The following is a 13,772-nucleotide window of genomic DNA, read 5'->3' as shown; positions in this document are numbered from 1 at the left end:
AGGGCCTATCTGACTTCTCCAGCTTCTTCACTTTCTTCAGACAGCATATCCTTTGGATTAAAAGAAAATCATTATGAAACTTTTGTGTTTATTTTTATTGAAACGAATTGGATTTAATTCAAACAACATAGCACAGGTTTCATTAAAATAGCGAAGACATATGGTAAGGGACTTGTAATACAATTATTGATTTATGAACCGTCACCCCTTCAGTAATTACTAACACTATAAATCAGGATACATTGTAGATGCTGATAGATTAATAGATGGTTATATATACATAACGTGGGAACAATAACCAGCCATTTTTAAGAGTATCTTGGTACACTGGGCCCTATGGCTTTGTGGAGTAGACTTCCTCATTCTTTGCTACCATTTATTTTTTTTATTTTATTTATTATTTAAATTTTTTTCAGTTCACTGCTAAAAAGAAGTAGTTTGTATATGTAGTAATTGTAACCTGCTTTCACTTTTTACTTTTAAATTTAGATTATATTTTCATATACACTCTGTAAGACATTAAAGAGAAATTATGGGAAGCTTATAGCTAAAAAAACAGGTGTTTTCTGAAGGTCATGTGAGATTATGCCATGGTGCAGAGATACTAATATATTATCAAGTTCTTATAAATAGAAAGAGGATAAGGCACAAGTAGTTTGCTGGATTAAAAAAAGTTCCAGAAGAGTTAGCCATGCTTTCTTCTAAACAAATGACTTCTGACTATAGCCAATTGAAAGAGGTCATGGCCAAACCGTTATTTTGCCTGTAGCATGCTGAGATGGAGGGTTATAAAGCTTGTTCACACAAACATCCTTGACCTACTTTTGAAGTCACATAATCAAAAATAAATTGAAACTTTTACACACTTACTTGTATTACCAGGAGACCAAAAGTCATAAAGATTTGGCCAAAAGCATGTCAGATAGTGAAACTCTTTATAGGGTTTACCTGCTTGAATAAACTTTTCCAAGTTTTGTCTTTGCATCCAGGTATTGCACAGTTTCAAAACAAAGCAGAAGTGAAGAAACCTGGACAAAAACGTTTGCAAACATCAAGATTTAATCATGAGCAAAAAATTTGTTCCGCTTTTTTTTTTTCTTTCTTTTTTCTGGAAATTGATAAAATTGGTTTTATTGGTAAAGAAAATCCGATTTCAGAATTCTTATATTTGGGAACATCATTCAGAGGAGCTTATTATTGTGTCAGTTTTTACATTTTAAACTGGCCAATAATAATTCCGTTATACGATTCAGAATAATGTTGTAACATGATTTAGGGTAATATACCGCTCCATCAGATTTGTTTATAGGCAGACTCGGTATAAGAATGTACGTGGATGTTGAATAATTAACGAGGACAGGTAGACTAACGTACAGTGATCAACTGGCTCAACTGATGTATGCTGGCTGCCAGGGCACTAACATAGATCACACTGTAGCCACCTTTACCAACTAATATATAATATATTCTTATGTTGTATTCAACTGAGACTTTAACTTAGTGCTAATTATGGAAACAAAAAAACTCTTCTTCAGAGGTACATGTAAATCCCCACACATTGTTTGTGGATTGAAGTTTCATTGGTTATTCAGTGGCGTAGTTTTGGTTGGGAACCAGAAAACAAATGCATGCCACAGTGATTAAATATGAATGCGGTATGGTCTACCTAGCCTTGTAGTGGCCAGTTCCAATATACTGATCAGCACTAATCTGAATTTCTATATAAAGCTAGTATATGTAAGGATAAGGACCAGCGCCAATGCTCTACATGTTATTTTCCTATGAGAATTAATTAAGTGAACATATCTGAATTAGTTCCATGAACTTGTAATATATATCTTTATACTTCTTGCATACATTTTTTCTGTCAATTCGGGCTCTCACTCAATAGTAATTAATTACTTATTTGTTCTATATGGGCAGAAATTCTTCATGAATTTTACCTCCAATACTTTTGTTAGCTTTATTTTGTTTATAAATTGTTCATGTTTGCCCTAGAGCAGGCCTTGTGGCTCTTAAATCACTTAGGAGCCAAGATTGGCTGCATACTGCCCTATCTTGAATCGCTCAAGAACTAGGGACAGTGGACAATACTTCTCCAGAATCGCTCTGGAGGTCTAACTTGGTCTATCTTGAATCGCTCTAGATTTCCTTGACCTACTTCTTCAGAATCACTCAGGATTCAAGTTTTTTTTTTTATTCTACCTGGCCTTTAGTTATGTTGAATCACTAAAGAGCTACATGGCCTACGTTTAAATCAATGAAAGTTTTCTTTCTTACCAGGCCTCCTCCGATATACAAAGGAGGCAACTTTGTAGTTTTAGTTACATTTATTAGTTATTTAGTTTAGTGTTTGAGTGAGTAGCCCCTTATACACCAAAGAATAGTTTTATATATTTAAGCGTTGCAATATATGTTATCCACACTTTGCCTCGGTATGTAACAGACAGGTCAACTCTTTCATGTGTTTTAGTAGTATACATCTTTATACTTCTTGTGTGCAATTTTTCTGTTAGTTCATCTGTCTCACATTCTTGCCGATTCACTCGAAGGATTATGTATTTATCTTGTAGTGAAAGATTTTGTTTTAACACGTCACATATTTAAATCATTAAGGTTCCATGATCTCTTTTTATGTGAAGGTCAGTAACCAAACGTCAAGGTCACTAGCAAAAATAGCTTTTTCTTTCATGACTCTGTATTATCGCTGGAGAAGCACTAAGATATGAACCTTTAGGTCATCGACCAACGGTCAAGGTCACTGTGCCTAAATATAGGATATTTCACATTATGTTAAGTCATTATTGTAACAGCAATATTTCTGCCTACCTTCCATTTCCCCATATCATTCGAGTTTGATATGAATGCTTTTATCCAATCCATCTGTCCCCACTTCTTGACATCTTTCTAGGAACTGAATTTGACTTCACATAGATTTCTATTAATGAGAGGTGCTAGTTCAAATTGTTCATATTTTTTTTCTTGCCATGAAGGAACAGAGATGAGACTTAGGTGTTTAAACTTTTGTGTTGACATTCTGTTACTAGCTCCCATTACATTGTATGGTAGTTGTGTTCAGTGAAGTTCCTCCAAAAGTAGAAGTAATTCGGAATTCAAGAGTGTACAACTCAAATCACAACAAAAATGAAGAATCAGATTAATATGGTCTATTTTTGGGGCCCAAAACATGAAATATTGGTGAATTTTCAAGAACTCCTTTTATAATCATAATTATTCAAATCAACATCAAATTTGGTACGTACCTTTCATAGATAATGCTATTAACATATCAAACAGGTTTTTAATTGTTCAGGTGAATATATTTTTTTATCATTATTGTTATTATATGTATTCTGGTTTAGATGAAGAATTTTTCAACAGTATTTGTCTTTAAGTCATAATGTTTCAATCTACATCAAGTTAAATTTAGATCAAGTGGTAATCTAAGAGTTCAGATGCTGAAGACCTTAAATATATGGGTTATATTTTCATGCAACTGTTAGATGTTCCAATACTGTATTGATCTATGAGAAAAACAGAATATTAATTTTTTATTTTTAAAAAAATTTCTGTGAAAAAGTAGGTCTGATATTTTGAGACTTCCTGGTGCTTTTCTGATTACATTGTATAAAATTATGTGTTGCTTCAAGGTGATCAAACCAATACAAGACCCATCAAATAAATGTATCAAAATAAACCATAGTCCCACAGGACATCTTACCTGATATACACAACCACAGGTACGCTACCTTACCTGTTCAGTTGTGTCATGTTAATATTAGGTTTTGGATAAGGTTTCTTGTTGAAATAGAGAGAAAGTTATTGATTAAAAGTTGATTGGAATTGCCATTTTATTTTTTTTTCCTGTTGCAGAGGTAAAACGGTTTAGACAGTGTGTTAGATGCCTTAAGCTGTTGAAAAATTTATCTACTGGCTTAGAATTGCCCTTATTGGCTGTTTTATAGCTGGAAATTTCTCCAGATCCACTGAAAGGCTTTACTTAGCTTATTTTGATTTAATATTCACAAGAAATCTGTTGGAACTAATCACTGCTTATACTGTATACCAATACTATTAAGGAGCTTAAGCTCTGTAAGAGCTAGTGGTAACTCAGTGAGGATGACAAATAATGTCATGTATGTAACAGGCCCACCATTCTCAAGGTAAGTATGTGTACAAATCGTAATTAAGTGAATTACAAGTAGTAATCAGTGATTAATTACCTGTATCTAAAGGCTTTTATTATCTCCTAGATATACTACATTTGTTTATGTGCTTGACTTGCCATATGGATGTTATTGTCCATATATTAAATGAATTTTGATGACATTAACTTCCTTGTTATCACTGTAAACACTCCTGACAATATTTTTCCTTATGACACATAAGTAACAGGAGTAGAACAATACACAGGTACACCAGCGTTCAGATCGGGAACCTTCTGAACTCTAAAAGACAACTTTACCAAATATGCTATGATTGTCCATGATCATCCCAGTCCAGTTCTGCTACATTCCTTCCTCCTTTTTTTTAAGTTTTTGACCCCACCTCTACCCCAACCCTCACCCCCACCCCCACCTCCACCCCCCATTGCAGAATGAGAATATCACCACTTTAGATTTTTTATTTGTGTGATGACATGCAGGCAGTGAATTGTTCTTAAATGTGAACTCGTGAACACTTTCATTGATGCCATTTATCTTTTAACTATGCTCCATTGGATTTATGATATCATAAATAAAACAAAAGTTTAACCCTTAATTTTTCAAATATTTGCAAAGTTATGTTTGCCTTATGTGACTTGTTTTATGAATTTTCATGAGGATTGATAACTTGTGTAAGATCCTTCGTGTATGAGTTTTCATCATGTTAGATTAATTATACAAACATTATGTATTGAATCTATTGATTGTGATTAGCAAATGATAAGCAAACAAATGATTGACTAAATTGAAAGTAAAATTGAACCCATTGTAAAAGTTGAGGTAATTGCTGAAAAGTTATAGGTCCTGTTTGCTGCTACCAGAAACATGTGTATAGATCCACACTCTAGTGATGATCGTATGATTGCTTATTGATACTTTCTTACAGGTTTTATTAATTGTGAATATTGTTTCTAGACAGTGCTGGATACAGTTCTATTTGATTAATCTTATACCAGGATGTATACTACAGCTCAATCTTTTTACAATTGACTTAAGTTAAGCTAGAATTCTATTGCATTCTTCAGTATATCCCGAACTTTGACATATGTGTCCAAAACGGTATTGGAAAATATAATTTCATTTCAGTAATAATTACCATAACTTTAGTGAACAAATACGGTACCTACATCTAGCTTTGTAGCCCAAAAACAAAATATTAAAAAATGCCGCCCTCCGTACAATTCCATGGGCCATTTGCATCCCCCACATGGACAAGTGGCATTGTTTTCCTTTTCTTCCATTGTTTGCCTTTAAGTTTTTTAAGAACTTTGTTCTCATGGAGGGTCTCAAGTCAAGATGTTCCAGCCTGGGCATCAAACTTCTTCCTGCCCATCGATTGATAAAGATTGCCTTCTACTTCCAGTAGGAGCAGGCATCCCGTTAGGAGTTCTGTTTCCGGCTCTCAGCTGATCGGTGGGCCTGTCTCAGGAGGTCTGTTGGTGGTGGCAGCCTAGATGCCAGGCCTGTCCTTCTAAGTTCAGGTCCCGGTGTTACAGAATTCCTTTTGGGATTGTCTGTTTCTACTGGGATTAGTGATGCGCTGCTTGCTTATCCTGGCGTCAATGTTGGACTGGGTTACTCACCCACTGAGGTTCCAGGTGCCGGTCCAGAGTTTCCTGTTCAGGGTTGCCAAGGGGAATTTCCCAAATTCCTTCCAGAGAGAAGTCTCCCCATCTCAGGATTCTGTTTTCCTGGGGAATCGATTTATTACCATTCAGGGAATAGCCCTATAACATTTGGAAAAATTCGAGAAGGCAAGGGCTCTTGCTCTGACCTTCATTGGCTAGTCACGTGTCTAAGTGTATTGGTTTCTCAGTTTTCTGGGTTATCTCAACTCCCAGGCAGATGTTAGGGAGACTTCACAACAGACTTCTACAGATGTTTTTCTGGCCAACTGGGTCCCTTCTTCTAGGGATGGGGAAGTATGGCTTCCTTTCAACCAGTCAGTCAATGAGTTCAACCATTGGTTGACATTTCAGGAGAATGTCAGGGTTCCTTTGTCCAAGCCGGCACCCTCTATAACCCTGTTCACAGATGCTTCCATGACATGTTGGGGTCCTTACCTCAACGGTCAGTGCCGCTCATGGGAATGGTCTGGGAACAGCTCTCAGACTCTCTCTGGACTGGGAGGGGATGCATGCCAGAGTCCTCAATCCTGCCTGCTTTAGCCCATCAAACTGGGTAATCAGGATGTTTCTTCCTAGTCAGTTTCAAGTAGGGTTTGCCAGGTCATCAGGTACACTTATGAGCGTTCAGATGATCAGGTTTGGGTAAGATTAAAGATGCGAGTTCATGAGATTAGGGCTCTCACTGAATCTTAGACCTTCTTCGATGGGTCCTCTTTTCAGGAAGTCATGTCCGCTGCCTTTTGGCAGATCAGGAATGATTTCACAGATTTCTATCTGTGGTCCTTGGCAACTCATACTAAGGGTCAGTGCTCTATTGGCCCTCTAGTGGTGGCTCGGTCTCCTCAGTAATCTGGGGTATCTTTTATTCTTGTGCATTTAGGGGCCACCCTTGGGCACCTACTTCTTCACAGGGAGGTACTCTCCAAAGTTTATCTGGAACTTTTTGGTAGGGTTCACTGAACCTTTCTGGCCCTACCTGGAGTTTTCTCTAGGTTGTACTGTGATTGGCTGCCTGGCCTCAAAGTCTCCGCTATAGTAAGATGAATTTGTATACTAAAGTTATGGTAATTATTACTGAAATATATAGTAAAACCAAATTTCATGATGTAATACTTACCATAAATTTATGGAGTTCTACAACATCCTTCCCTTGCCTTCTGCCTGGCTGCCCCATTTTTGATAATGGGACTTCATGTGCTGTTCACCGCCGCCATTGTGGTAATGGCATTGAATTAGGTCTAATTTACAGGAATTTTGAAAGCAATCAGAGGAAATCCTATCACTTGTATGATGATTTCACTCATTCCCAAAGTGTCACTTTTTAGAATTAAGCATAAAAGCATGAGAAACACTATGATCTATCAGTAAATCATGCGTTCTTTGATTGATTCAGACTAGCCGTCATCAAAGCATCCATCCACTCCTGTAATTTCTTCAACTGAAGAGATGTGACGTTAATGCAGTCGTTTCTGGACAGAATACATTATATTAATTTTCTTTCATTTGAATTCATTAGTGCCTTCAATATTTTTGTATCAGTCCCAAAATAATTACTGTAACATGTGAAGACCACTTTAATGCTGCGCGTCGTTTCATTTAAAATTGATCCATAAAATGCATATACTGTGTGACATGATGGATCAATCTCTCATTGATTTCTTTTTAAAGTTATGTTTTTTTTCATGAATGAAAATGTTTTGTTTAAAGATAAAAATGCATCTTTTGATTAAAACTTGTGTTTTGGTATTTGTTGTGTTTGTTCAAGTAGAAATATCGTGTCATCAACCATATATAGCTACGAACATGAAAATGTTGATATAAACCACCATGCATGTCTCAAAGTTTTGTTGTTAGTTCCTTGAACTTTGAAACATTGAAGTTTTACTGTAATTTGAAATATTTCAGACTGTATACATTGTACCTGTACCTGCATTTTCTATTAACTGAACACACACTCTGCAAGAAAGGCACTCAGGGATTAGTTGCTTTAGATGAAATATTGGAACTATGCCAATGTTTTATTTTATTGTTAAGAATCAGGCAAACAATAACATTGTACATATGGCAAAGAAAATAAATGGCTGTTGAGTCTGACATTATCTGAACTCTACTCCACCATTTACTTTATCAGATATAGATAGTTAAACACAAATAAATGTAATTTAGAGATATTTGACTGAGTAACAACCAGCAGGAAGACAGTGTAATTGGTTAGACATAATAAGTTTTAGGTCACCTGGCCCTTTATGTCAGCTATTGGCAACCCAAGGCATCAGTTGTCCGTTCATCCTTCCATCAATTCTTTCTGCAAATAACTACTAGTCATGAATGACTAAGTAGATTTTGACCAAAAATTAGTCAGCAGCATCTTTGGGGGAAGACACATATTTTGTATAAATAATGGTTCCTGCCCCAGTGGCCTGAAGGGCAGGGCCCAAAACAGAAAATTTTGCAAGTTCTTTAAAATCCTACTCTTCCTGCAGAAATGGTTAGTTTTCGTAAAGTGATTTCAGCAAGCAAACCCAGAATACAGGCCGTATGGGCCTCTTGTTATGATTTATTTCAACACTTAATTTCATAACCAATATTCTGCAGTGTGAAGATGATGTTTATATTAATTGATATATTTAAGACTTGTTTATAATTGGGCCTTAATATATACGGTGAGAAATATAAAACATCATGTAATGTTAATGACTTCAGATTATCAAGGCTGCTCGGCGGTTAGACTTAGTTGTGTGTCGGGTGGGACGGATTCCAGGATCGTTTGAGATCCATCAGATGTACAAATGGGTAGACCCCTATGGTAGAGCAGTATCTCCACCACCAGAACTAGAACAGATTGCGAAGTTGGAAGCAGGCACCATTGGACGCAGAAGTGGACTACTACTACTAAAAAGCAGTGATGAGAGAAAAGTGGGTGTTTAATCTTTATTTACAAATCTCTTATTCTCTTGTCTTCTTGAAATTTCATTCATTTCTCTTGCTTTTTGATGCAATGATTCCTCTTATTTGATTTAAAAAGTTGATATTTCATTTTTTTAATATATAAACATACAGGTAGTATTCTTGAATTTGATTGCTATGGTTTCTTTTACTTTATAAAGGTGTTGATTTCCTCACACCTCTGTTTTCAGGTTAATGTTGCAGTAGGTGAGAGGGACAAACTTGGATTGATGATTAGAGGGGGTCTGGAGTTTGGGCTTGGAATCTACATATCTGGTGTTGACCATGGGTCAGTGGCAAAAAGTGCAGGTCTAAAGGTTAGTCTACAGAATCCTCTGAATTTGATAAAGCTACTTAATGCCAACAATGAAAAAATTTCTTCAAATGATTTTGGTATGAAAGGGGTTAACCAGCCTGTCTTTTTGCATACAGATAGATACAAGTGCCTTGGGCCTTTTCTGATTCAGGATATGGTACATGGATTCAGGTTGATAAAAAAGTAGAAATATTTTCTATAAATTTCTATAAATCTTACACCTACACAGGTAGGTGACCAGATACTGGACGTGAATGGTCATAGTTTTCTGGACACTACCCACGCAGAGGCTGTCCGTGTGCTAAAGACATCGCGACTGATGGTCTTAACTCTCAAGGATGTAGGCAAGTTACCCTTTGCTCGGACCACCATTGATAAAACACAGTGGATCAACCAGTCCCTGATGACAGGCTCCAGATCTAGTAGTCAGTGAGTACCAATCCAAACAGTATATATCCAACTCCAAACACCAAACTCATGTAGACATCTGTTGTTATTGTATGTCCTGTATATCTGCAGTATTTAGGGTGCTTTTTTCTGTTGGAAACACATTAAATTTACCACCCAACGTAACTACTCCCTGCCATGGTTTTAGAGGATGGGATTGACTTGGCCAGGGGGTGGGTATGGCAGACCAGGATTTATTGTAACCAGAATTAAGACTTTGCCAATTTTAGGATGAATTAGATGAATTTCATTTAGAATGTATATGTAGTAGAAAGTAATATGTCATCAAAACGTTATCAAAATATTTCAAGAATGTATTAGTCATAAGGATCTGGTGGATATCTGTTAATTATGTCACCCCTACATATTTTATTTCTTCTGAAATGCCAAAAAACATTTTCTTAAAAAGTAGATTGAAAACCTCACCTAGTTAATGTTTAAGCCTTTTGAGATCATTGCAGGATAAACATTTTTTAGCTTAAAATTTCTCCAAATTTCTACTTAAGAAAAAAGGAATTAGTTTATCCCATTTTGGAATGAGAAATCTGTCATATGTAGCAGCTACATTGTTACTAAGCTCTAATGTACATTTTCCTTGTTTGTTAATTTCAGACTGTCCCTTAGTACAGACACCTTGACCTCGTCCAGTACACTGACCCCTAATGTAAGTAAAGGTACTGGAAGTTCATCAACAAGCCTCAAGCTCACCCCCAAAGTAAGTACACATCTATTCTTAAACGAATTGTTTCCCCAAGTGTATATTAACATTTATTTTGAAGTTGTCAATGCACAGATATTCTGTACCATTTTAACATGAGTCATAACTAACAGTAACCTCAAACCTACATGTACAACTCATTAAATACCCTCACTATGGGTAATCTGTACCCTCACACTTATCTCAAGAATCAAACTTCCACTCATTAACTACCCTCACTGTTGGGAATCTGTACCCTCACACTTATCTCAAGGATGAAACTTCCACTCATTAACTACCCTCATTGTCTGTGGAGAATCTGTACCCTCACACTTATCTCAAGGATCAAACTTGCACTCATTAACTACCCTCACTGTCTGTGGGGAATCTGTACCCTCACACTTATCTCAAGGTTCAAACTTCCACTCATTAACTACCCTCACTGTTGGGAATCTGTACCCTCACACTTATCTCAAGGATCAAACTTCCACTCATTAACTACCCTCACTGTCTGTGGGGAATCTGTACCCTCATACTTATCTCAAGGATCAAACTTGCACTCATTAACTACCCTCACTGTCTGTTGGGAATCTGTACCCTCACACTTATCTCAAGGATCAAACTTGCACTCATTAACTACCCTCACTGTGGGGAATCTGTACCCTCACACTTATCTCAAGGTTCAAACTTCCACTCATTAACTACCCTCATTGTCATGGGGAATCTGTACCCTCACACTTATCTCAAGGATCAAACTTGCCTCACTACCCTCATTGTCTGTGGGGATCTCAACTTATCTCAAGGATCAAACTTCCACTCATTAACTACCCTCACTGTCTGTTGGGAATCTGTACCCTCACACTTATCTCAAGGATCAAACTTGCACTCATTAACTCCCTCATTAACTACCCTCACTTATCTCAAGGATCAAACTTCCACTCATTAACTTCCCTCATTGTCTGTGGGGAATCTATACCCTCACCCTTATCTCAAGGGTCAAACTTTTATCCCGCATTAACTACCCTCATTGTCAATTGGGGTTCTGTACCCTCAAGGATCAAACTTCCACTCATTAACTACCCTCACTGTCTGTGGGGAATCTATACCCTCACCATTATCTCAAGTATCAAACTTCCACTCATTAACTACCCTCACTGTCTGTTGGGAATCTGTACCCTCACACTTATCTCAAGGATCAAACTTGCACTCATTAACTACCCTCACTTTCTGTTGGGAATCTGTACCCTCACACTTATCTCAAGGATCAAACTTCCACTCATTAACTACCCTCACTGTCTGTGGGGAATCTATACCCTCACCATTATCTCAAGTATCAAACTTCCACTCATTAACTACCCTCACTGTCTGTTGGGAATCTGTACCCTCACACTTATCTCAAGGATCAAACTTGCACTCATTAACTACCCTCACTGTGGGGAATCTGTACCCTCACACTTATCTCAAGGATCAAACTTCCACTCATTAACTTCCCTCATTGTCTGTGGGGAATCTATACCCTCACCCTTATCTCAAGGGTCAAACTTTTATCCCGCATTAACTACCCTCATTGTCAATTGGGGTTCTGTACCCTCAACCTTATCTCAAGGATCAAACTTCCACTCATTAACTACTTTCACTGCTTGTTGGGAATCTGTACTCTCAAACCTCTCTCAACGAACAAACTTTTATCATGCATTAACTACCCTCACTGTCAATTGAGGTTCTGTGCCTACCACTCATTTACCAATCTCACTGTCAATTTACAAATATTTTCCTCATACAAGCATTTAGATCTCAGTTGTGACCTTCAACTAAGTAACTTATTTGTATATCAATATTTTTTGTAACATATTTACCAACATTTCTCTCACAGTCGGGGTTTTCCAAGGGAGCAGGGTCTCAGCTGATGCTAACTTCTCTTGCCAACTCCAAATGGAATATGATAGAGGAGGTTGGTGGTCAGCAGCTCAACGAAACGGAACATGGAACAATGCGGTACTATCTGAAGGAGTATCAACGAGATCACATCACAGTGGAAGGACTTGTGCTAGCACTGACAGAGCTCCTCAATACACATGCAAAGGTATAGGATTAGGATGGAATTAGGGAGGAAATATTGATAAAGATTAGAAAGGTTTTTGCAAAAATGACTATTTAATGACTTACACGACCCTCCAAAATTACAAACTGCCAGTCTTGTCTGTAATTGCTGGACTAAACATTCACAGAACTTGCTTTTTTACTCCTTTCCATTCAAATGTTTATCCTGCACTTTTATGTGAAACTAGTCTCTCTTACCAACCTCTTTAGGTCCTTCTGTAGAAAAGGACTCTGATGTGAACCATATCTACAGTACATTGAATCAGTCTGAATTCATCACCACCTAAATAAACTATACCAGTAAATGGCTGGTGATGTAAAGTATTAAGGAACTTTTGTCTTACCATCTGTTTTATATTTCAGTATACCCTGATGTCAGAGATCAGAAACATTATCCTGGCTAAGGACTTAGAGAAGTTTGACCTGCTTACCAAACAAAGAGAAATAGAATCAAGAATGGTGAGGCCAATACACACAGACAGTTGTAGATTGTGGTAGAGATTTCATAGTAATTGATTCTGCTGGTAGTAATGTGAAAAATAATACAAATTTGCTGTGATGATTACATGAGAGTATGATTAGGAAAATCACGTTTTTCAGGCACGCCCAGCAGACTTCCTGTTCTCAGACAAGCATGCTGATAAATACCCCGACAGGCACTCCAACTTATCTAATGAAGTAAAAGTTCGCAGTAAGAAAAAGAGGAACCTTGTGTCTTCTTCCAGACAGGTAATATATGTTCTTTATTTTTCTTACCATCTTTAGGCAGTACCTTGTAATAAAACCTCCTACATCAAGTTCTGTCCAAGAATTATACCAAAAAGGGTATTGATTGTCTGTGGTGATTAGTAATATCTGGATGGTATTGTGTAGGATGAAATAAGAAAAGAAATCTAAGGTATCTTTTGACGTAATTTCAGTGTCATTTATCATGTTGCTATTGCTATTGGAGAAGTAGCAGTGTTTTTAACACACATTAGGATTATTAGATTGCCCTGTGGGAATGTACTCACCTTTATCCTACGTGTCCATAGTCATCTGACTGACCATATGGGTTTTTTCTGGCTACTGTAAATTTCCTCTTACAGAATTGTTTATTTCCAGATAAAATGATCAAAATATTTGGACAGGTATTTATTTCTTTTCCAACAGGAATCAGACAATGCTAGTTATCGGTCAGAAGATGCCTCAAGAAGGTGGGCTGACAAAAGACCTCCATCTTCTCAGGTAGGAAAGTCCTTGTTTATGTAGCCAATCTTTCAATAATTTTCTGTCAATAAATCATTGAAAAAAGTGAAAAACAGAACCCCTTAAAAAAATGCAACCTTTACAGTACTAACAATTAGGGGTATTTAAGGTTTTGATTGCACAGGAAAGTTTCCAGAAGAAATTCTGTTTAAAAAGTCCAATCATTACAGGCCCACAGGGCCTGT

The 13,772-nt window shown here is 37.0% G+C and overlaps 1 protein-coding gene across 1 annotated transcript in view; it reads left to right on the top strand.

Annotated features, from left to right (window-relative positions):
- The window catches only part of LOC132551799 (whirlin-like), a 29,072-nt gene that overhangs the window by 3,136 nt on the left and 12,164 nt on the right, over positions 1 to 13,772 (top strand). Inside the window, exons 2-9 of the mRNA XM_060215942.1 lie at positions 8,537 to 8,749; positions 8,971 to 9,096; positions 9,325 to 9,524; positions 10,155 to 10,206; positions 12,113 to 12,322; positions 12,703 to 12,798; positions 12,940 to 13,068; positions 13,492 to 13,566. Of these exons, the coding sequence (XP_060071925.1) occupies positions 8,537 to 8,749; positions 8,971 to 9,096; positions 9,325 to 9,524; positions 10,155 to 10,206; positions 12,113 to 12,322; positions 12,703 to 12,798; positions 12,940 to 13,068; positions 13,492 to 13,566 (1,101 nt within the window). The remainder of the gene's footprint in view (positions 1 to 8,536; positions 8,750 to 8,970; positions 9,097 to 9,324; positions 9,525 to 10,154; positions 10,207 to 12,112; positions 12,323 to 12,702; positions 12,799 to 12,939; positions 13,069 to 13,491; positions 13,567 to 13,772) is intronic.

This window comes from Ylistrum balloti, unplaced genomic scaffold (genome assembly GCF_031769215.1).
Source record: "Ylistrum balloti isolate Yb309-2 unplaced genomic scaffold, AGI_CSIRO_Ybal_v1 Utg370214, whole genome shotgun sequence".
NCBI classification, from domain to species: Eukaryota; Metazoa; Mollusca; class Bivalvia; order Pectinida; family Pectinidae; genus Ylistrum; species Ylistrum balloti.
The sequence above is the reverse complement of the archived record's forward strand: the minus strand, read 5'-3'. Positions and strand labels throughout refer to the sequence as shown.